The 24,869-nt window shown below is 39.8% G+C and overlaps 2 protein-coding genes across 7 annotated transcripts; both read left to right on the top strand.

Annotated features, from left to right (window-relative positions):
* The first annotated feature begins 1,953 nt into the window (after positions 1 to 1,953).
* On the top strand, positions 1,954 to 11,753 carry LOC123967235 (visual system homeobox 2-like). Of its 2 annotated transcripts, XM_046043292.1 has the most exons (7): positions 1,954 to 2,006; positions 5,072 to 5,190; positions 5,281 to 5,920; positions 6,576 to 6,666; positions 7,260 to 7,383; positions 9,348 to 9,528; positions 10,751 to 11,753. In XM_046043292.1, the coding sequence occupies exons 3-7, from the start codon at positions 5,440 to 5,442 to the stop codon at positions 11,080 to 11,082; spliced, it is 1,209 nt and encodes a 402-aa protein (XP_045899248.1). In that variant the 5' UTR covers positions 1,954 to 2,006; positions 5,072 to 5,190; positions 5,281 to 5,439; the 3' UTR covers positions 11,083 to 11,753. The 2 variants fall into 2 exon arrangements, with proteins under 2 accessions (XP_045899248.1, XP_045899247.1); XM_046043291.1 differs by having other exon boundaries at positions 5,072 to 5,920.
* Positions 11,754 to 12,194: 441 nt separating this feature from the next.
* acss1 (acyl-CoA synthetase short chain family member 1) lies at positions 12,195 to 24,406 on the top strand. Of its 5 annotated transcripts, none has more exons than XM_046043286.1 (12): positions 12,195 to 12,637; positions 12,920 to 13,016; positions 13,099 to 13,298; positions 14,284 to 14,459; positions 15,041 to 15,193; positions 15,443 to 15,590; positions 16,164 to 16,301; positions 17,329 to 17,421; positions 22,644 to 22,756; positions 23,319 to 23,445; positions 23,573 to 23,655; positions 24,269 to 24,406. In XM_046043286.1, the coding sequence occupies exons 1-12, from the start codon at positions 12,337 to 12,339 to the stop codon at positions 24,389 to 24,391; spliced, it is 1,752 nt and encodes a 583-aa protein (XP_045899242.1). In that variant the 5' UTR covers positions 12,195 to 12,336; the 3' UTR covers positions 24,392 to 24,406. The 5 variants fall into 5 exon arrangements, with proteins under 5 accessions (XP_045899242.1, XP_045899241.1, XP_045899244.1 ...); XM_046043285.1 differs by having other exon boundaries at positions 23,573 to 23,700; XM_046043288.1 differs by lacking the exon at positions 17,329 to 17,421 and having other exon boundaries at positions 23,573 to 23,700.
* The last annotated feature ends 463 nt before the right edge of the window (positions 24,407 to 24,869 follow it).

The following is a 24,869-nucleotide window of genomic DNA, read 5'->3' as shown; positions in this document are numbered from 1 at the left end:
GCAAACCAAAAAACAATTAATGCTGATTTAAAGAGTTTTAAAGCAAAACAAAAGAGAGATGACACCCCAAATAAATGTAAAAGAGTCAAAATATTATCTAACAATAGAATTTCTTTCAGTTCTTCTGAAATATTAGGCTTATTATGTACATTTAGAAGGAATGCCTGGAGCGTTGCCTTGTGCATTCAAGATTTACTGTATTCATTTGATTACACGCAGATATAAAAACAGTAATCCAAAGTTGTTAGATTTTTCTTGGCATTCATTAAAACAGAAGATAACATTAAGTAATTTTCGATGCACCTCTTGGCTGTCTGTAGAGAAACAGTGCTGTTCCCTCGTCTCTGTCTTCAACATGCTGGCAGCTCTCCATATTTGGGACGCTGTCACAGGAGGTTAACACAAGTTGTCTGGAGTTTGAGGGCCAAACATTGAAGGCCCTGAGTGAGTCAATTTAAATTTCTCCCTTTCTGAGGGACAAGGACAACGCTCTCTGCAGGAGACCAAGAACAGGCAGTCTTCATGTCTGCTAGTGCTGCCCATGTGAATCAAAAAAAGACAATTAGGGGCTTATTAGGGCGTTGGAAGAGTCTGCTTGCCTGCTCGGCCCCAGCTCTGAGCCTCTGCCATAGCTCAAAACAGTCAGGGGCATTGTCTCACCTAATTAAGCTGACCAGAGGCCCCTTTTTGTGTTGCTTCTGCCATGCCTGTCCGATTCCCTTCTCCTGCCTAACTGCTAGCCCCTATCCACTGTGGAAGTGTGCTAATTAGACAAGAAATGGGCCCAAGTAATTATGTCAATTGTAGTTATGAGTAACCACAATGAGGTATATTATTTTGTCAGGAAAGTTTTGGTGTTGGGATGGGGGGGTGCTCTCTCCCATGTTTCTAAAAGTATTTTCCTCATTACGCCAATAACACATCTGCACATGGAACACGGGAATGTGGCACACTCGTCAAGTCAGAGTCCCCGACAAACTTCAGAGCATAAATAGATGCACTCATACAGAAATGGAGACTATAGAACGGCAATGGCATGAAGTTATTGCCCTAATTAATGCTTTGTGCCCCCAGAGCAAACTGTTGAATCACCAGTGGCACATTGTTAGGATTGTGAGAGCCTTTTGTTTCTTCACCTTAATAGGATGTTTTGATCAACAGCTATTTGGTAACCCAGCTCTTCTTCTTAAATGCTGAGCTCTGGGAAATGGCAATTAGCTAGATTAGAAGAGCCACTTCTGGAGCCTCAAACAAAGACAAAGATGGATCAGACAGACAGAGCTGGTTCAGAAGCTCATCACTGACCCAGACTGTTATAACATCAAATATTTTTATCAGATCAAAACATACATATATCAACACAAATATCCAAACAGATACATGGTAACACAACAACAACAAAAAGACATTAAGGAAAAAAACAAAAAACAAAACATGTATATAGTTCATCATTCTGTCATTCATAAGCTATATTTGTTTGTCAGAAACTACAGATTTGGTCACATAACTTGATTTACAAATGCACGAAGTCCCCATATTTTTTAAAATGTCTGTAGAGGGTCTTTAGTAGAATATGTCAGTTTCTCCACAGCCTTTAGATTCAAAACAAATTGTCAAATCTTTATTTTCTTGTGCTTGTGTGCTGCATAAATCTGTTGTGGTCCATACTCTGTCCATGCTAGTTCTGTGCTGCTGCTAGCTTAACAGGTTCCTACAATAAACAAACAGGAAGCAGGTCTATTTCTCTCTAACACAGTGAAACTGCAATGCCAAAACTGATGCATTACAAAATTGTGTCTGACTCTTTTTTTACTTACATAAATATAGTTAAAAATACCACAAAAAAAAAGGTCTGTGCACAGCTCGTTCACTCAACTAGGCATTTAGCATGAGCTAGTGATTAGCTTAATGCTAACATTGGAAAAACAATTTAAATGGATTATGCTATTATGATTTTAAAATCTTTAGGTTTGTTGCAGGTTGCAGAAGAACTTAGCAGCTTCAAGGTAAGTATTTAAGGTCAATATTTCAACTAATATTACTTCATACTCACAGACATTATGTTCTTTAGGGACTGAAGAAAAAGTTAGCAGAGGAGAAAAACAAACGCTAACTTACCAGTGCAGAGTGAGCTATGGTAAGCTTCAGACACAGTCTCTCCCTCAAAGGTGCAACACAGTTCAAGTATGGAAAGAAATGTACATTTGATGGATAAACATGCTCTATGGCACTCTATTTTAGTATCCTGACGTTGTTATGTCACGCTATTACTTCAACTGAAGAGATATGTAGCGCTGCAGAACAATAGCAAACATAATTGGCTGTAGCAAAGTAAAAGTGCATATTTCACTTTCAACAGTCAAAAAACAAACCAAAATATCCATGGGAAACAGGACACTGTCATGTGTACACCTATGCAGGACACCCTCCCCTACTGAAGACGTAGCTGCCTGCATGATGAAGAATGAACATGTCCTTTTCTCTGGTGTTCGTCCTTTTGTATTTGGTAATAATGTGGTCATAAAATAGTTAGTAACTGAATAATAAATTAAATGTAATCATACATAATAACATACGTAGTATATGCACACAATATACATTAACACATCTATATGTAGCCAAATAATGCACAGACAGCCTCCATAAAAACTTACAGTTCATTCATGGCTTATAACTCATCTAAAACATTTCCAAATTGTGTATTTAACAATAGTAAATATGAACTTCATACGTAAAGTCATCCATCACTTTACATATGAATGTGAAGATTCATTTGGACTGAGAAAAGGAGTTCAAATGAAAGATGTAAATATACTGTCAGCAGAGTGTGAGGTGAGCAGGTGTAGCTGGGTTTAGTCAGTTATTCCTGTCAACTTTCTGACATAAAACCAGGTTTTCAGCTCCACACAGGAGACGCTGCTACTCAGCCATGAATGTCAGGTAATCCTTTGGTTCACAATTTTTGCATTGCCTGCACCTTTAACGTATCATTGTAGTTTACAGTATTAGCTGTTGTAAACTTGATTAAACTTTTATCTTTTATGGAAATGTTCACTGACTTGAATAGAATACGACAATGTTGTGACTTTACAGTGCCTGATAGAGCCAAATGGTTCATGCGGGGAGTGGTTAAAAGAATACCAAATCAGTGGACTGATTATATCATGCAACACATATTATATATAGCAGGATAATGCGGTGAGCTGTGATGCAAAAATGTGTTTCTGGCTGTATCCTGATCGAAGTGGAAGGATGTGATTCATGGATGTTATCTGCACATGTGTATGAGTGTAATGTAGAACCCTCATTAGCATAACTATCGGTGTGGCATTGATCTCTTCATTCACCTCTAATGAAATGCCTCTCTAATAGCTTCTCATGAGATGCTGAAGGCAATTTAATTTGCTTCTCTCCTCTTTCTTTCTATAGGCTACAACATCTGGACCAGTCGAATGTTTTTTATTGTTAGTTTACATTTTTGATTTTTAATTTTCTCTTTTTATTTCTGGACCACATCAAATAGGTGATACTTCTCTCTTTTGAATTTTTCCATTTGCAGAGAAGATTTTATACAGTTCCGCAGTGATTAGGGAAAATAAAGGCTAAATCATTTAATAAAGCAATGCCAAAATACATAACAGTAAATAGTGACAGGCTTGATGTCCTTTGGTGTTATAATACAAAAATCTTGTGTGATATTTATTTTACCCCCCACATTAAGGCCTGTGAGTGTCTTTTCCTGCAGGGAAATTAGGCGCAGTGTTACACAACCGGGGTGAAGCCACGTCTCTTGCTCACGTCACAGATTACAAACCAGCACTAAATCTGATGTGGGTTTGACAGCCTGACGCACTGCTGCCAAACAGTCCCACCGGAACCACCTATTTATTTATTTATTCATCGCCACATGTCCCATTGACAAGACTGTTATCTCCGCTTCTATCGTGCGCGTCCACTCATCTCCATAAACTCTCCTCTGCGTAATTATCTGTCCAGATGTCCAAAAGTGTGCCGCAAATTATCTCGGAACGATTGAAACGGCGCAATAATTGAATAATAGCTGATTAGGGAGGATTAGGTTTGTGGAAACAGAGGGAATATGAAAGTATTTTCACTTCATTTCACAATTCAGTGGGTTTGAATTTGAGCCGAGGTGTATAGCCTACTGTGATAAATGAGTGTGAAGAGAAGCTGCTGATTTCCCCTGACGTCCTAAATGTCTTCGCTCTTACTTACACATTCATGCGCTGAAACACTGCAACTTTTCAGTCTGTGTCACAGCTTTTTGTGTTTGATATCAGACCTAAAACTACACAAAAAAGGAGGAGGAGGAGGTAAAATAAATCTGTTGCTGTATAGCACACAGGCATGTGCTCCTCTGTTTGTCCCCTCTTTAATTGCCACCCTGGTGTGCCCTAAATACCCTGAGCTGGGATATTGTATTCTTTATCATGTGACACGTCAAAGAATAAAAAAAACGTTTAATAACCTATCAACAGATGAGCAGACTGCCACCAAAGACAAAACGTTTAGTGCGCAAACCTAATTAGAATATGCAAATCAACACGGGACGTTGTTTCATTTTGCTGTCCTCTTAATAAGAAGCTCAATTGATTCATGAACTGATAGAGAAATTGGCTTATGTGAGTTTATGAGTGTTTGAAAATCCAACGTGACCTGTTTTTAGTGTGCATTATTTTTTAAAGGATTCACCTTAATATTGACACAATATTAAAATATAGAGAGCTGAGTTTAAGAAAAGTTTACTCAGGTGTAATCACATTAGGCCTATTCATCTTTTCAATTGCATGATTTTTTTTTTTTTTACTGTAGGCCTATCGGTTTACTGTGATTTTAATCGTCACACCTTATTTCGTAAATGAGACTTCTCCTTTTGTGCAAATAAAGTTGTTTGTTGTTGTTATATAGGCTATTATATCAAACTAGTAGTCCTATTTTTATAAGCGATAAATAGGCTGAAATAAAACGGCTAATAATAAACTGTACAAGCCAAACGTGTGTTATTTAGCAGCAGATTTAGTTAAGTAATGAGTATTTTTTTGCTTTTCAGTATTTTTTGGGCTCCTCACTACTAAATGGACAAACGTGCTGCAAAGAAAGCTGATTTTCCTCGACTTGAGGGGTTTAACCCGGCTGATTATCTGATGATCAGCGACAGAAACAGGAAGGGTTAGTGAAAGTAAGAGCAATACATATTTCTTTTCGCTGAGGATTTTAAGATAAAAATAATAGGAATATTTTGTCTCAATTAATCGACAGAACTATTGTAATCTACTTTAATGGTGCTGATGCGAACTTCAGGATGGAGTCTCTCCCCTCTTGTGATTGGCTGCACGCCTGTTGCCCGTCGGATAAAAAGCGCAGCAGAGAGGCGGAGGAGATAAAGACGGAGCATCACGGGGCTCATTGCACAAGGGGATGCTGGCTTTTTTGGAGGGAGCAGAGAGCAAAAAGTGGAACCGCACCACCATGACTGGGAAGGAGGGAATTCTGCTTTCAGACAATGAGAATAAACAAAAATCAGCCTCACAAACCAGCGTGAGCCACGGGGGATCCCAGCAGCCGCCTCCGGTCTGGAAGATGGCCCCCACGGTGCACCGGCGCACCGGCTTTGGGATCCAGGAGCTGCTCGGCCTCAACAAGGAGCCGCCGGTGGCCCCGAGGCGGCCGCTGGAGGCTCTGCCGCACAGGGCGCACGTCCTGGCCGCCAGGTCGGCCCTCGGACACGGGGCTCTCGGGGTCGGTATGGGTTTGCTGGGACCAGAGGGAATACACTCGTTTTACAGCCAGCCTGCCTTTCTGGAGGTGCTGTCTGAGGCGCAAAATGTGCACCTGCAGCCGCTGCACAGAGCGGCGCACGTGGACACACAGATGGATGCGCAGCACTCCGCCAGCTCAGGTGAGGCCTGCTAACTCTAACACCCTGCAGGTTTCTGTTGCACAGATGAGATTGTATGTTTCAAATTATATCAGCACACACTTTTAGCTCAGGTAGGCCTATGTATTGTGAGCGAGCTAGAATGAGTGGATAGCAGAAATTTCATGCACCGAGAAATAACAGAAGTCAACAAATACAGATATCAAAGCTTTCGCGCCCTCTGATCGGATAATAATGAGATGAATAATGAAAAGACTAAAATTTAATTCAAAATAATATTATAAATATAAATATTATTATAATATTTTTCTTCTGAAATGCATCTTTTTAAAGGCTTTTGGGTTTTTTTTAAATGGGGAAAGATGAGGAGGCCTTACAAAAAAAATTCTTAAACTAATTTAGTTTTATTAGTATTTATTTGTTGATATTTAATATAATTTGGGATAAATCCGCGGGGAAGACTCAATAAGCAGAAATGAACCCTTTACATCAGGAAGGTCGACTTAAGACCAGAATTAGCCAACTATTTTCCACCATCTTTCATGTAGCCTATTATACAATTTAGATAGCCTATTATTATTATTATTATTATCATTATTATTATTATTATTATTATTATTATTATTGCTGTTGTCCTCGTATTGGATTAGTTGTTCACTGATGTGTTTCCTCGCAGATTCTGATGACTTGAGTCTCTCCTCCGGTGACCAGAAGTTCTCCAAATCCTCCCTGAGTCAGAGCAAGAAGAGAAAGAAAAGACGACACAGGTAAAAGAAAAACCAAACAAATGGAAAACAAGATTATCGAACTGATATATAATTACATTTACAATTATTATTACATTTATTAATTTACAATTGCATGTTTTACACTGGTGATATTCCGGTGTGACATGTATTAGGCCTTTATAACATCACGATAGGCGACCTTAGTTTGGTGTCATCACTGATTAAAACCTCAAACTAAAAAAATCTATTTTTAATTCCTGCAATAACACGTGTGTGTCTGTCATGCTCATAATGTGGTTTTTCTCTTAGCCTAAAAGTCCTTATAGAAACAGCTGACATAAAAAACATGGAGAGTTCCTCTGTTTTGTCTTTAAATTATTATTATTATTATTATTATTTTTATTATTTATTATTTTTTAATTAAGATTAATAACGAATATTTGTGAGGGAAAAAATCACATGGCCTATTTTGTATTTTGATTTTCTGTTGATTTTATTTCAAATTGATTATATTTTTTTTCATATTTCACTCCATTTCAATTTAAATTCAACAAAATTAAAGAAATGTTAAAAAATCAGAAATCCAAATAAGGGTGTTTATTCTCATTTGTTCTCTTTCCTTTTATTTGCAGAACTATTTTCACTTCCTATCAGCTGGAGGAGCTGGAAAAAGCTTTTAATGAAGCTCACTATCCAGACGTATACGCCCGAGAAATGCTCTCCATGAAGACTGAGCTGCCAGAGGACAGAATACAGGTGTGTTAATTGATAACTGCTCAGTTTATGCAGAAAGGTAAATGTTAATGCTCTGCTATTATCTCAAATCATGGAGATGCTTTAATCATCTTGCTTTGAAGAGGGACAATATGACAAAAAAGTGTGTATTCAGTCAGATAACTCAGATATTTCCTGCAATATAAAGCTTCTTTAACATGAACTCAAAGTTAAAATGACTTGCAATCACAGTAGCAGTAGTAGTAGCAGAAATGAAGCTTATTTCAGAGGGATGAAGATGGATTTTTAAACAAAACAACCCCCATAAAAAAACAGGTAGATCCACTAGTCAGCTGCTCCATCATCATCCTCACAATGGCTTCTGGTTTCACATTAGCAGCTGATTCACCTTCTCAGTGTAATTAGTTAATTGAGGATAACTTATTACCTCTTTCCCTGCGAGAGACGGGCCGCAGCCCTGAAATGAAACGATAACTACATAGAAATTAATTTGCGCAGGTCAATGGTGGAGCAGAGGCCTCTGGCTGCTATGAGCATTTTAATTTCCCGTGATATTTGAGCGCCTGTCTCCCATCGATCGGGCCTGGAAATTAACTTATTTTTCAATCAGCCTCTTTGCCCCTGGGGTCACCTGTCCCTTCACACACACGTGCGAGCGATGACAAACACACTGTCATGCACACTCACACTGCTGCTGTCAAAAAGCATGATTGCTCATCTGAGGCTCATCTTTTTATGAGATGGAGGTTATCATCAGATCTACCTGAATAGCTTTCCTGGCTCGGCTTTGATCTTTTTTAATTCCAGGTCTGCAAAATACACACACACACACACACACACACACACACACACACACACACACACACACACACACACACACACACACACACACACACACACACACACACACACCCTTCCCATCCTGCCTCCTCGGCCATCTTAGGATGCTCATTTTTCCCCTGTTTTGCTCATCCATATTCACAAGCTTGCTGAGGCTATTACAAGGTCTGGCTTGGTGGAAATCAATTTAGGCACTTGAAGAGCCAGAAGGAGAGTAATGCATGAGCATGCCCGCACACACACACACACACACACACACACACACACACACACACACACACACACACACACACACACAAAATGGGCCGAAGATATTCTATAAGTGAAGCAATGAGGAAAAAATATTAAACATTGAATGTCAGCACTGAATTTTGTGCAGACACTTTCATTTTGAGTCTATAATGGACCTAAAGGAATCTGTGCACAAGCAAACATCCAAATTTGAATCAAAATGGGAAGGAGTCTTCTTCATTTACATTATCTTTTGTTAAAGCCTCTCCTGGGCCACTAAAATAAAATATTCTTATGTTGATCCAGCAGTGACTTTGGATTGTCTCATCATCAAACTAAAAGAAACGAGTAAAAGAAGATTCCCTCCAAACATGTTTTAATATAAAAATACTCTGCTCTGAATAATAATTTGTATCTGATATGTGTATTTACACAAGAAAAGTCCAATTACCTCGTTAAGATCTTAAATCTTAAAATTACATTTACTCCTTCTCTCTTTTAAAAAAATCCAGACTCTATGAATAATCATGCAAAATTTTTACTTCCAAACGCAAGATTGTCTCCTGCTTCACTTAAAAGTACATTTTCAGTGTATGTGCATGGATTTTCAACCCAGTACACACAATTTAACCTGAGATTTAAAGTGATCACAGAGAAACGCTCCCACCTTCAGCAGATGAATGTAAAAACAACCTTTTAGTGTCAAACTCTGCACATACGTCATTCTGCAGTGACGCCTAAACATCCAAGTGAAGCAACTGCACGCAGTGTGGGGGGATTTAAATCGTATTTTGGTCTACTTACAATTAAGAATGTTCATAGATAAATTATAGGCCTGCACGTTAATGTCACTGTATTGCAAAGCTCAATAAACTTAAATAAATCTGACCCTTATCTGACCTTCATCTCTCCAGGTGTGGTTTCAGAACCGCAGGGCCAAGTGGAGGAAGAGGGAAAAGTGTTGGGGTCGCAGCAGCGTGATGGCAGAGTATGGCCTGTACGGGGCCATGGTCCGTCACTCCATCCCGCTGCCGGAGTCTATCCTCAAGTCAGCCAAGGAGGGCATCACGGACTCTTACGCGCCGTGGCTATTAGGTGAGCTGTTGCAGAAGTATGTTTGTTGACATTTCAACTGGGAGAATTACAGATCACAGAGGAGAGTTTGACAAGTCACAGTAGGAAAAGTCACAGGTGTAAATAATATGACTGTTGAGGGCTGAATTCCATTTAGCTGCTTCAGTATTTTTCGGGTATTTTACATGTTTCTCACTGTCACTGGGACACTTTAATAGAATAGAGCCATAGTTAATGTTATAAGCAACACCTCTGCTGTTCCTTCTCTGACAGACTTATATAAAGTCTATTATGAAATTTATGACCTTTATTGATCTTGATCTCTATTGGCAAAAACAATGATAGAATTGGCATTCTCCTCCTGCCTTTTATTATATGACTGTCTGTAATTTAATAATTTGGTAAGCTTGCCTCAGCTTTTGTTTTGTTTCTTAAAATTCCAACACTCTCACAGATATTTTTACAGATCATTATGGTCATAATGTAAAAGGTGGCAATAAAAGTCATACATATTACACCTTTAATATCAATAATGAGGCTCATTATTATTAATATTATTAATATTATTATTATTATTAAGTGAAAATCAAGTTTGCAAAGTTATCTCTCTTCTCCATTGCCCCATTCAGACTTTCTTCTGTCTGATACAAATACAATGTGGGGGTTTTCCTGCTCATTCTTGTGTAATTACTGTTAGCCCATATTTTAGTTGCTGTACTGTAGGTCCAAAGAAAACCTGCTTTTGTTGACATAAATGCAATCCTTATTTGTATTAGTTTGTGTCATTGTGTTTGAAAATGGGGATTAAGATGTATTCTGACAACAGGGAGTGGGAGCTAAGCCGGGCTCATGTTGGGAGCCAATAAAAGTGTCAGCATGTCAATAAGAGGTAGCAGTCAATACAGTAATAATCCTACTTAATCAGGACAGATTAGCCTAAATCTCCTCTTGCCTCACGTTAATTGATTAATTTAAATCAATTAGGTGTCTCTAACTGAATAAGAGGTCCTGTCCATCGATCTGTCCCCTTCACTCTCTTTCACACTTCATTTCAATGTCAAACACCTCAACACATAAAAACTGGTGCTACATTATAGATTTGAAATCACCTAAATGCATCAATACGTCATGCTACACCTGTAAACACTAAGACAAGGATGCTTACAAGACAAAAGTGCTCTTGATAAGTGATGTTATCCAACCCTTCTCTGCAAACCCTAAGTGGACTGTCCTTCCCCTTCAGGTATGCACAAGAAGTCAGGTGAAACCTCGCACACCTCTCCTGGAAAGCCCTGCAGCCTGACACCATCACCACCACCAGTAACACAGGAGAAACCAGTGGACAAAGTGATGGAGGAAGAGGAGGAGAAACAGACAAAAGACACTAACTCGCCAATTTCTAAGGAGGAACTGAGGGAGAACAGTATTGCTGCACTGCGAGCGAAGGCACAGCAGCACAGCGCGAAGATGCTCGGGACGGTTTCAGACAGGACAAGCAGCCACGTGACGCATAAAGAGGAAACTGGGGACAAGGTGACGGAGCAGGAAACAGCAGAGGTGGAGAAGAGCAACTGAAAAGGGCTGCAGGATACAGACTGATGGCGAAATACCCGCAGAGTGGAGTTTACAAACACGTCAGAGGCACAAGTCTTGTTTCACTGGTTGAGTTGGAGTCACCCATGAGCTTGTTAGACTTCATACTGCAGATTATATATTATAAACCTGTCAGTAACTTCTGCTCTGAGAAAAGATTCTTCGGCGTCAACATTTTGAGGTTTATTAACTCAACCAATGAGATTATTTCTTCCTCGCTGCCCTTAGAAATATTTGTACAGCCAACTCCAAACTACACTCTTCATGTCACCTTTGGAAGGAGACTTAAAAGGAGGCTTACGCACACAAGTGTTTCCCTAACCTTTGCTGAAGATGGAGCTGCGTTAAGAAAAATATATTTATTTTCTTTTAAATAGATTGTTAACCTTTACAGTTCTGTGAAATGGCAGCTACTTTATGCAACAGTGTGGATAAAGATGGTATCTGGAAGCAAGTCTCCTTTCAACAAGCATCTTTAGCACGAAATAGACCACCTGCTCCACAGGTGCTAATAAGGAGATAACTGTGACCTCTGACCTCACCTCCCTCACTGATTTCAGTTAAAGGTAACTGGAAAGCACAGCTGGTATAAAGTCCTGTGAAAACGTTACAAGCCTGAATCTTTGTTTTCTTTCATCTGTTGCAACATTTGTGATGTAAATACTGAAAATAATGTCCGATAGTTAATGTGTACTATGTGTACAGTTAACATGAATTATCTGTTTCTCTGTATAAATGTATCTGTAGCCTCATTAAAAGTTACTGATATTTAAAGCCGTCTTCCACTCAAAAATTTGTTTTGCTTATTGTCTTCACCTGGATGTTTCTCTGATAAGTTTCTCTTTGTTCACCATAAATCTCACTTTAAGACTTATTTTTATGAGCATGACTTTGTGACATCACAACTAGTTTAGAAACCAGCCTTGAAATCTGGATCTTTAAATGAGGGACAAGAAGTGATTATAGGCTAATTTCCACAATCTTGCAGAAAGAGAAACCTTTCTTTTTTTTTGCAACTTTACTTCCAACAAAAGATAAAGTGTCGGCACATATGTACCGCCCTTTAACGCATCACTGCTCTAGCCTCCTCCTCCTTCCCCTCCGGAGATTCCAAGTTTTTCGCCTCACTTAAAGTTGAGCAGAGCGACTTCCAAAATTGCTTAAACACTGACTCGTCTGAGAAGGAAATGCTTTGCAAACATAACTTCCGCTAACACGCAATACTTTTTCGCTGTCATGATGTGGCTGCCTTACAGATGCACCTCAAAGTACGCAGTTACCGTCTTCAGATCTTACTTCCATGTTTTGAGTCGAAGTAGATGTAACATAACGGCGTTCATGCCCGAAGCTGCGGGCTTTGAAGGCGCGTCGAACCGCTCGGCCCTGCAGGAGTTTTCCGTCTCCAACAGTGAGAGCTTCTGGGCCGCTGTGGCGAGCCAGAGACTGAGCTGGATCCGTCCTTTCCACACGGTCCAAGACTGTGATCTGAGCCGAGGCATGATAAAGTGGTTTGAGGGAGGAAAGCTGAATGTGTCCGGTAAGACTGGGTTCCCATTTAATAATAACACGACTAATGATTGGATTTATGGTGATTAATTAAAGTGATAATCGGAGGCAGTGATTTTATTTCCTTCTGACAGACACAGTTTCCCATGCTGCTTTTTGAGAAACACTTCTAAATAAAACAAGTCTAGAGACAACAAAGGGATCATCATGCAAACCAGTCTCTTAATCAGCATATCTATTCAAAAAATACCTTAATCACCCTGTGACATTTTCTATGAGTGTGTGTATCTGGTTTCTAAATGGGTTGATGCAGTGAACTGCCTGGACCGCCATGTGCACACCTGTCCTGAGAGGGTGGCCCTGATCTGGGAGAGAGATGAACCGGGGTCAGAGGTCAAGGTCACCTACAGGTCAGCAGGTTGGATTTTGTGTGGGTGTGTGTTCCTCCTCCTTTCGTCCCACGTAGTTAAGTTCATTGATATCTCTCTACAGGCAGTTACTGGAGATGACATGTCGCCTGGGCAACCTGTTAAGGCGGCGTGGCGTGAAGAGGGGGGACTGCGTCACCATCTACATGCCTCCTTGTCCTCTGGCTGTGGCGTCCATGTTGGCCTGTGCCCGTATCGGTGCAGCACACAACGTGGTGTTTGCAGGTTTCAGTGCTGAGGCCCTCGCAGAGCGAATCAGAGACGGTGAGATGGTGTGACTCACCTGCTGATGCCGTCTGACTGAGATGACATATTTACGTGACTGGGCATAAAACTGTAAACAGGACACATTTTAAAGCTGCACTGATCAATATTATTTTATTTTGACAGTAGATCAAATCATTATCTGTAATGTGTAAGTGGTTGCTTGCAGTGACAAATGCACAGAGAAGTATCACCCGACCCTGCAGCTCCGATCTGCTACGAAACATTTTAGCCGCTTTCATCTCGTTGTCTTGGTTTTAAAGCTGCAACTTTACTGTTTGGTTCAGTCTCACTGTTCTTATTAACCTTGTTTCCAGCCACAGCAGGCAGCGGTTTTCACTGATAAAGCCCTGATAAACCCACTGCACACTACCTGCCCAGCGTCAAACGACAGCCTAACAAAGTTAATGAGTAGCAGAGAGCCAAGTTTTTTTGGGGGAGGGAGTTGGTGGAGACCAAAACCAGAGCTAAAAGGAGAGTGAATTTGGACTTACATTTACCGTGTAGACACAAACACCACTCTAAATGAAAGCTAATGTTGCTGTGTCTGCTGGATGTGGAAATTGATAATTGTTTGCTAATATTTGAATCATAACTATTTTAAAGGATGATTATAAGGTTGCTGATCTTTCTGCTTCCCCCAAGTGGCCAATAATCAATTAATGCTGTGTTCATTTCTAAATGAGTTGGTCAGCAGGACATACTGTTGGCCTGAGTGAAGTATCTGATTTCCTGGATCAAAAGATTATGATTGCCTCCTCACTCTTCACCTTGTTCCTTGACAGAAACTATTCTTGGGCCCTTCTCCTTATAAAGTTCAGTGTGTGTTCAGCGATATAATCTCTGTCCTTAGCCACAGTTTCACAATATTTGGGTACTAAGTTTGAAACTGAATCAAAATGCAAGAGGTAAAAGTGACCACAACAGTCAATTTAAAAAAATAATCCACCTCAGCAGTCTGATTTCTTAAACATCCTGTTTTCAGCCCAGTGTAGCACCGTCATCACGGTAAACCAGGGCGTCAGAGGGGGTAAGGTCTCCGAGCTGAAGAAGACAGTGGATACAGCCGTTCAGAGCTGCCCGACAGTACAGCAGGTGTTCGTTGCCATGAGAACAGAGAATCCGCTCGCCATGACAGCCAAGGACGTTGCCATGGAGGAGGTAAGAGTGTAAGCCAATCAGAAATGAATTAAGAGCAGCTGCACTTTGTCACTTTTCCCTGAATTAGTAAAGAGTTGTTTTAAATGTTGATTTAGCAGAAATACAGTTTATCTTAATAAATTACTTAATAAATAAATCAGTTAAGCAAAATTGTTCATTTTGATCAACTAACGGATTAATCAATAAAATTTTTTGAGATTAAAAGTTTGAGATGTTGGAAACAGCAGTTAACAGAACAGTGTCACACCTAGGTCCATTAGTAGCTGTTCTGGAGCTTCCTCAGCAGAAGAAAAATGGAAATTTGAACGTCTAGGCTACACTTCCCTGAGGAAGATCCTTTGATACGATAGAAAGCTCCAGAACAGCTACTAAATGGACTAACCTTAATTCTTATGCCTTTGTTACTTATATATTTTTAGTTTCTTATCCATGCATCATAAAAAGTTACATTGCACATGTTGCACACCATACATCATGTTTCAACCAGAAAAAGTTCATAGAATAAAGTTTTTTCTGTTGTGGCTCCATTACTGAATGTGATTTTTAACAAATGAAAACTAAAAATTCACTTTGCCGTGCAGGAGATGCTGAAGGAGGACACAGTGTGCGAGCCAGCTGCCATGGACAGTGAGGACGTCTTGTTCCTGCTTTATACATCCGGCAGCACGGGGAAGCCCAAAGGACTCGTCCACACTCAGGCTGGATACCTGCTGTATGCCGCACTCACTCACAGGGTAACACCAAGCTCGACCTGTGGAGTCTTGTTCTTATTTTTTAAATCACGCAATGCATAGTCACAGCAGATTCACAAACATTGTACTCTAGTTTTAGCATGGTGTATCCATGTCATATAGTGAAAACTTGGAATTATTAACCAAACTTCCACCTTAAATAGTATTATACTTCAAAACATAAAAAGGAAACAAAACACCCAATCTTCTCTTTTTATCCAATCATCCCATCAATCTTCCCTCTCATCACAGTATGTCTTCAGCTACCATGACGGAGATGTGTTCGGCTGTGTGGCAGATATTGGTTGGATAACAGGACACAGTTACAGTGTCTATGGGCCCCTGGCCAACGGGGGAACCACTGTCCTGTTTGAGAGCACTCCCATTTACCCTGACCCAGGTATGAATGTCAGCACTGTATCAGACTGGTCGACAAATTTATAATAAAAATAAAACTCATATTTACTTATATTACAAAAAAAACTAAATACCTTTAGTTGAAAAAGTAAACCCTCTAATTTGTCATATACTCACTAGTTTTCATTGTATCATTGTAATAACATTTTTAGTGTCATGTTGAAATAAAATTTAATGTGCTGTGTAAAGTGTGTTGGCACACACCTTCCAAGTATTCCTGTCCTTTGCCAAGAGCTCTGCGTGCTTGTGTCTTTGTCTATGAATAACTGTTTACAGTTGAACTTGGCCTTACCTTCCACAGTCCTAATATTAGGACTTCTATATACTCAGGAGTCAGGACACACTCATCATGTGTGTCATCAGCACACACACCTTGTTACTGTCAAGATGAAACTGTCCTCATCACCACTGGGCAGAATGAAAAGCCCTCTGGTGTTAGTCGTAACTTCTCAGGTGTCGGCTTTCTGTTCTGATTTTGAGTTTTCCATATCATCTTAGTACATAGTAGTGCATCCCTTTGGACCATGCTAACACAGACGTGTTTTGTTGTTCACAGGAAGGTACTGGGAGATGGTTCAGAGACTTAAGATAAACCAGTTTTACGGGGCTCCCACAGCGATACGCCTGCTGCTCAAGTACGGAGACAAGTGGGTGCACAAATACGACCGCTCCACCCTCAAAACTCTTGGCTCTGGTACGCAAAAACATGCTACTACTTAGAAATACCATTATTTGCTCAATAGCTCTCCATTAAAAGGAAGATTTAGGTTTCTGCAAGATGGTTTTCATTTGTATTGTAACACAAGCAATCAGAAAAACAGCTTTTGAAAGCAATTGAAATTCACATATCTGGCTCTTTTACTTAAGAATAATTTGTTTTTTATAATTGAGTAAAGATGGATATTGATGATCAAAATTTTCCAATAATTGGCCAACAGAATTGAATTGATTGATTTTCATTTGAAAATGACAAATTCTTAAACAAAACTGATGCAAGCTTTAAACTGAATAATTTCAGTGCAGCATCGCTCAAAGTGCATTGTCTTGTCTTAGTTTTCCAGCTTGTGCAAATGTAAGACTGTTGTATAATTACATCTCCCTCACTATCACAGAGGTAGTCTGACTTTGTGGTGACTACGTTTGTTTAGCATATCATTTCCCTTTTTACTTTGATGCGTTAGCATGCACTTAATTTACCCAAGTCAACCAGCTGGCACTTGTCCACATCAAATACAGTATGTACACACACACACACACACACACACACACACACACACACACACACACACACACACACACACACACACACACACGTAACACACGTGTCATGTAATGGAAATTACTGTATACATTCCTTTCCTCTAAGCACACACACATGTTGCAGACTTAAAATATATTGAAAGTCAAGCAGGGCCGGTATGTCAATGTGCCTCAATGTTCCAGTGTCCACGGCTAAGTCCAGCATGCCAGGAAATCAACCTCACACACACAGAGATGGACAACTGCTCCCCTGAAAGATGACGCAAATGGGTTAAAAGACAAACATTAACATAAAGAATGGAAGTCCTCATCCTAACAAACACAGATGCCTTTTACATTTTACAGAAACTTTTTTTCTTGGTTTTTTCAAAACCTAAACAAAATATGGATTGGGCTAAAACAAAGTACACAAACAGCACGTGGCAACAGTATATGATTATACGGTGCTTGTCTGTGTGCAGTGGGTGAGCCCATCAACACTGAAGCGTGGGAGTGGTACCACAGAGTGGTTGGGGAAGGACGCTGCCCTGTGGTGGACACCTGGTGGCAAACAGGTAACTGTGAATACACCTGAAATTGTGGAATTTATTAGCTATTGGAAACAAAATGAAACAAGACTAATGCTGCATCTCAATTTGGATGCTTCCCTTAGTACACTTCCATGTAGTACACCATGTACACTATGTACTTACTTGAGTAGTGTGTGAATGTAGACTGGGTATTGTCTCAGATCGAACACTGCTGTTTTGCACTTACCCGAAATGACGATAGCAACATTTGACCACTTCTTATTAATGGTGAACTCCAACTGGACAGAGCATCACCACAAAAGATACTGATGGCTTCTATCTGTTAACAGTATAGTCGTGGTGGGAAAAGTTATTATGATTCATCCTCTGGGGACCGTGAATTTCATGGCAGACCATTATAAGTTGTTGAGATATTTTAGTCTGGCTCAAAGTGGTGGACCAACCTACATCCCCAGAGCCTAAAAACAAGTCATCACAAAAATGACCAACCAACCAATTTGATTGGATTTTCATGTTGGATTATAGAAAAATTTAGGGGCGGTAGAGAAAGTTGTTTGTTAACTGCAGTGCTGAAACAATTAGCCGATCAAATTAATTATTCCACATGAATCACTTATAATTCTTGTTATCAGTTGGGTCATTTGTCAAGAAAGCATCCCAGTCATTTGAGAAGATGTAAGCGGCAAACGATAACGGCTGGAGACTATTTTGGCATTAGGGTGTTTAATGCTTAAGGCTGAACTTTTACTTTGTTATCAGACTGCAGGTTGCATGGTTCAAACTAGCCATTGCTGCTGCCAGCTGCTCGTTCTGCTGTTGGAAGAACTGGATAAGTTCTTCATCCCACACTGTACATGCATTGTGTCTGTGATTACTATCGTACATTTTGCCTGTTTTTTGTGTTATGACTCTGTGTGCTCTAACTTTCTTGTGATATGTCATCACCAATTAATTTGAACACAGACGCCCCCGGTACCGGGGCAGCACGCAATCGTCAAAACCACTGACTTACTTTTGTCTTATATGCCATTTAAGTCCAAGAATCAGCGGATTTGTTGCTCAGAGTATCGGCGGGCGCCTGGGAGCTGTGCCTGCCTTCTCTCGCCTTTTTTTCAGAGCATGTGCCGCTTTCTCACACACGGTATTTTTTGCCATTTGTTGGGCGACCCGTAGGAGCTACATACACATCCAGGGTATCAAATGAATGTTCTGCTCAAGCAGGATCGATTGATGCCCCCCACCACCACCACGTGGGATGTACCGTTCTCAAGCTACAGACCTGTAAAACATGGGTGTGCTTTTGGTGACAGGAATGTTGATGAATATTCACTGTTTTTATCAATATTTCAACATTATGTTATTTGGAATGTGGTTGTATGTATAGTAATAATAGTGTTTTAAAGATAACTCCCAATAAAAGTCAACATTTAAACAGTAAATATTGCCAAAATATGGACATTCGCCTGGTATATTTTGAAAATATTGTATGATAACTGTTGTATTTTAGTTTATTTTCATCATATTTACAGTAACCAGGCGTTTTTCCTGGAAAAGGGCTGTTTTTTTCCAACAGGTTAACCAAATCTAATTTATTGTATTCACATAGAACTTGCTATTGTCTCTCATGCTGTGACTCTTATAGTAGCATTTTTCATCACTTTTTGACAGGATCACAATCCCTCCACAAAAGGCCCTTAAGTTCATAAACTTTCTGTCAAATGCAGCCACGTCTGCAGGCACAAAACAGCCTATCAGTTGGCCTTAAAGGGGAGAGCAGTCTGCTCCGCCCTTCCAACAATAATAGTATTACATAACATCGGGACTGTGGTCAAGTGTGCGCACACACAACATTACAGTACGTGGGGGGAGGAGACACACACACACACACACACACACACACACACACACACACACACACACACACACACACACACACACACACACACACACACACACACACACACACACATAAAGTGAGGGGGTGTTTCTATCCCCTCTGGACTCCAGAATCAAACCAGATGTTTTCCTCTCAGAATTAAACATCTGGTTTCAGGAGCAGCACACCAGAACCAGAAGCATGAAGTAAACAGTCAACCTTTTTTTACTTGATATTGAACAATTATAACAGTCAACATTGACACCATTGCCATGCAGACTAATGCACGCGGCAATAATTTAATCCCATCTTCACTGTTTTGTTTGTCAAAACTCTCACATAAGCCAGTTGAAGATGTTATGATCGTAGCAGCCAAAAGAGCCATGTCACAAAATGGATCACGGTCGTCTGGAGAGACTCAGCTCAGCCTATGTTCTTCCCACTTTCAGTTGAGTCTCTATAGTGCAGTTTGTACCCCGACCTGCTTGGAAACCTACAAAAAATGTTAATTTGTTCTTTAGTTTGTTTCCATTTTGAGCACAGAAAAATAAAAAATAGAATTGTTAGTTAAAAAAAAATAGGGCTTGTAAAACTGTGACAGTATAATTACAGTATTTGCACTGGGACACAACAGACTTGTCAGATTTGTCCTTCACACTTAGTATAACCTGTGATGTCACTGCAAAATAACTACATAATAATAAAGTAGCTTATGATGGGACATAATGACAACATGTTAGAAATCAGCAGATTTCACTAATCGCAAAATCACTTTCGCAATGAACTGATGACTGACACTGTGTTTCATCCTCAGTCCCTTCAAATTAGATTGAGTAATGACCAAATGGAGGAAAAGCTGCATTAATTACCTTACAAATGGCAAAAATCTATAATTAATTGACAATAATTAAACATCAGAGCATCATGAGCTTGAGAATTACAGACACAGATATGACCCAAATACCCCACTTCAGTAAAAAGGATTATATTTTTGTTATTTTCCTGGACCAGTGTTTCCAATTAGGACTAAGTGGCATTATTCATAAATGCCATTTGGTTGATCTGAGAGCAAGTAGCCTGTTTAGAGAGAAAATTTTATTTTGATCTGCTGTTGGCATACGGCCTCCATTGGATCATACAGGACTAGAGAGGCAAGAAGATACAGGAGGTGCTTTGTGGAATTTTAAGGCAGAAGAAAAAAACATAGTATCCACAGGTTTAAATTACTAGTTTGGTATTTTGGGCAATATGCTCATTTGATTTCTTGCGAAGAGCTAGAGGTGAAGATTGATACCACTCTCACGTCTGTATGCTAAACATGAAGCTACAGCCAGCAGCTTGTTAGCTTAGCTTAGTGTGTTAGCAAGTGAAAACAGGGGGAAACATCTAGTGTGGCTCTACTGAGGCTCAACTGGAGAATGTTGGGTAATTTCTTTGTGTGTGTGTGTGTGTGTGTGGGGGGGGGGTTGTAGCCCAGAAGTCTCACGGTTACAGTTGATCTGAGCAGGATGCCAGTTGCTAATGCTATTGTGGGATCATCTGTTGTGTCCTACTTTAAAACGGGTCCCCTCTGCTGTGAACCAACACTACCAGGCGGATTACGAGGGTCTCTGAGGTCCAGGCTAACCTAATTTAATTTAATGTGCTTAGTATGGCTGTAATTCCACAATCTACATCTGTAGCAATGAGAAGGGCTTATATTAGGTTTACAGTGTTAGCCAGCTCTGTCATTTATTATATTATTATTATTATTATTTTCCTACTTGCTTCTCTGTCCCTTTCATTTTAATCAAATATTGATTTGCAATTATGTTTTTGTGTTAAGGTTAATTATTTGGCTTTCTGGTAAGCGTTGCACTATATTAATCTGGTCTTGACCAGTCTGTGTAGAACTGTGTGAAGGTTCATCTATTCTCCGTCTTTTACATTCATGAGACATTTTTAATTCAACATCTTTTATAAAAGCACATCACTTTGTTTTTAAATGATAAGTCTCATAATATTATATATAGTCTTATTATCAAAACACAATAATAAACAGGGTTCACACTCGATGATAAACTCACCTTTGAGCCTTGAAACTATTCTTTCTTTTGCCCTTGTGAGCTGGTTTGAGTCCCTCACTCTTAAAAACCAAAACAGGCTGCAATATATAGTTAAGGTGTGTGGCAAAATTTCCCACAATCCTCTGACTAACTTAAATTCTGTAAATGAGACAAGGACCCTCAAGAAGGCACAATCAGTCCTGTCTGACCCAAGTCACCCCCTGAACAGCTGCTTCATTTTGTTGCCATCTGGCCGCAGATTCAGTCTGCCTAAATGCAGGACAAACAGACACAAAAACTCTTTTGTCCCTGCTGCTATAGGCTTTTTTAATAATTCAGTGTGAGATGTGGACTTCTGTGTAGTATGTAGTTTCTTACTGATGTTGGCTTGTTTTGTATAACCTATGTGTTATTTATGTTACATACTGCTGCACAACGAATTGCCCCCCAGGGATAATAAAGACTCCTTGAACCTTCTTTTCTAGAGATCATATTCCAGGACTTTTCCAGAGATGATCTAGCTGGTATGAAAGACAGGGAACACGTTATACACTAATATCTTTCTCTATGCCGAAGTCTATGGCTACAACTTATCTATGAAATCATCTATTACATAGAAATGACATGATATTGCCTTTTTTAATGCTATGTTTTAATATTATTTTTACAGTATAGCCATTGTATTTTTTTTTGTTTCGTTTTGTGTGCTTTTCTTATTAATCATATTTTAACCACTGCTGCCTGAACACCAATGACTGAAGTCTCAACACAAATAAAAGCCTACAATGTTGCCTACTAACAAACTAACTCTCTTGAACTTTAGTTTTCTAAAATCACTGTGGTCCTTTGCCCAGTTGCAGTGTCACAAAAAGTGCTGTTAGCCATTATTTTGCTGGAGTTTGATGCACACACAGCTGGGCTACAATTCATTGTATTGACCCTGGCTTCCTCTTCATTCTTATCCAACTTTCTCAACAATACACACATTTGAAACCATTGCTCCAAGCCAGAGTTGAAACACAAACTTAAAACTGTTAACCAATTAACATAATTCAACTGTTTAAAACAAGTTGAGAAGAAAACGTTAATCTATAAGCCTAATAAAAACTACCGCAGTTACCAGCTAGCAGTGACTAATATTTACCTTTAGAGGAAAATGCAATTTACATTGTAGGACATTTAACTTTTTCTTTCATTTTCCAGGTGTTTTCCATGGCTGGAAAATAAGTCCACTGTTTTCCAGGTTTTCAAGGGCGAGTGGGAACCCTGATAAAAATATAGGCCACCAGCTTTATAATCTGCCTTGTTTCACTCTGTGTTCTCAGAGACAGGTGGCATCTGCATCAGCCCAAGGCCATCAGACCCTGACGCAGAGATTGTCCCAGGAATGGCTATGAGACCTTTCTTTGGCATTAAGCCCGAGCTCATGGACCCTGAGGTGTGGCGCTCATCACTGTGTGACTGTGTGTGTGTGTGTGTGGCGTGCCATCCCTGCAAATGTTGGATGGCTGGGAACAGCCCGGAGGAAGGGTCAGATTAGGATTAGTCACCAGCTGTGTCACTTTTGATACCTTTGATACCCACCCTGGTCCCACCCGTCAGTCCCGCTCTGTGCGTGCCAGAGTCCCCATTAATAATCTGTCATAACACTTTGTGGCAACTGCAGTTGCACAGATTGCACAGACAGTTGGAGTGGTGTCACTGATCTGATCTCTCTTCCTCCCACTAAACAAAAACACACACAGACGCTTACATACAGCATTTTGAGAGGACGATATCCACAAGGTTTAATGTGGCGCTCTAATTGTGAGTATAGGTATGTAGGTGTATCAGTGTAGTTGTTGGACCAATCACCAGTGTCACTGCCTATACAATGTTGCAAGTAACAAGACAAAATACATCACATAGCACAATTTTTGCACTTACAACATTATTACTCAGTTATTATTTTGTCCTTGTTTCTTGCATTAACAGTTATCACTGTTTTATATTTTCTTCAGGGAAAAGTGCTGACTTCCAACCACACATCCGGAGCTCTGTGTATAGCTCAGCCTTGGCCTGGTATGGCCCGAACCATTCATAACAACCACCAGAGATTCATTGAGACCTACTGTCAGCCTTATCCTGGTACAGTACGATGTGTTCCTAACCGTCTGTCTTTATGGTGTTTCTCAACTCGTTTGTTGAGCACCTTATGGAAATTCAACTGTCACTTTCTTGTTTTTGTAAGGTCTCTAAATCTTTGTGCCAAAAGGTTGCTTCTTTACTGGTGATGGCGCCTATCGCTCTAAGGAGGGGTATTACCAGATCACCGGCCGCCTTGATGATGTCATCAACGTGAGCGGTCACAGGATTGGGACAGCAGAGATAGAGGATGTAGTCGTAAGGCCAATCAATGATTGACAAATAATTTTCATTCTCATGTAACGGCAACATGCTAATGTTTGTCTAGAAGATTGTACTAACTTTAGCTTATAAGCATGCTATGAAAGCATTATTCTCTTGCAGGAACTTGCTCAAACTTGAATATATGTGGGACAAGTGGGAAATTTGGACTTCTTGGTTACACTATATGAAAGTCATGTTATCAACAACATAATTTTCTGAGGACCATTAATATCTGCGTTAGTGCCTGGGAATCCTCCTAGTGTTTATCAAGGTATTTTACTCTGGCCCAAAGTGTGACTGACAGCATTAGCATACCTGAATCCATGTTTTTTTTCATGGTTGATAACATGACAAATATGTCAAGTTTTATATGAAAGCGATTAAAAAATTTATAGCAATAAAATCATTAATAAAACTATATACACAAGTAATAAGGAAAGTCATTTCAGTTTCATTAAAAGTGCCTTTTTAGGTCCTTTCACCAATTACCAAAGCTCAAGCCAATCAAGTCAAATATTTTCCCATCGGGTACAGACGGTTCTGATTGTGATTTCTGTAACAGAATCACTGCTCTGCAGTGGCCGAGTCTGCTGTCATAGGATACTCTCATAACATCAAAGGACAAGGTGAGCAAGAAATATTTTTTTTCTGCGTAAATCAGTCAGAAAATGTGATTCCAACATAATGTAGTTCACAGGGGTAGATACAGTGCCTTGCGAAAGTATTCGGCCCCCTTGAAATTTTCGACCTTTTGCCACATTTCAGGCTTCAGACATAAAGATATAAAACTGTAATTTTTTGTGAAGAATCAACAACAAGTGGGACACAATTATGAAGTGGAACGAAATTTATTGGATATTTCAAACCTTTTTAACAAATAAAAAACTGAAAAATTGGGCGTGCAAAATTATTCGGCCCCTTTACTTTCAGTGCAGCAAACTCTCTTCAGAAGTTCAGTGAGGATCTCTGAATGATCCAATGTTGACCTAAATGACTAATGATGATAAATAGAATCCACCTGTGTGAAATCAAGTCTCCGTATAAATGCACCTGCTCTGTGATAGTCTCAGAGGTCCGTTTAAAGCGCAGAGAGCATCATGAAGAACAAGGAACACACCAGGCAGGTCCGAGATACTGTTGTGGAGAAGTTTAAAGCCGGATTT

Source organism: Micropterus dolomieu, unplaced genomic scaffold (genome assembly GCF_021292245.1).
Source record: "Micropterus dolomieu isolate WLL.071019.BEF.003 ecotype Adirondacks unplaced genomic scaffold, ASM2129224v1 scaffold_161, whole genome shotgun sequence".
Classification (NCBI taxonomy): Eukaryota; Metazoa; Chordata; class Actinopteri; order Centrarchiformes; family Centrarchidae; genus Micropterus; species Micropterus dolomieu.
The sequence above is the reverse complement of the archived record's forward strand: the minus strand, read 5'-3'. Positions and strand labels throughout refer to the sequence as shown.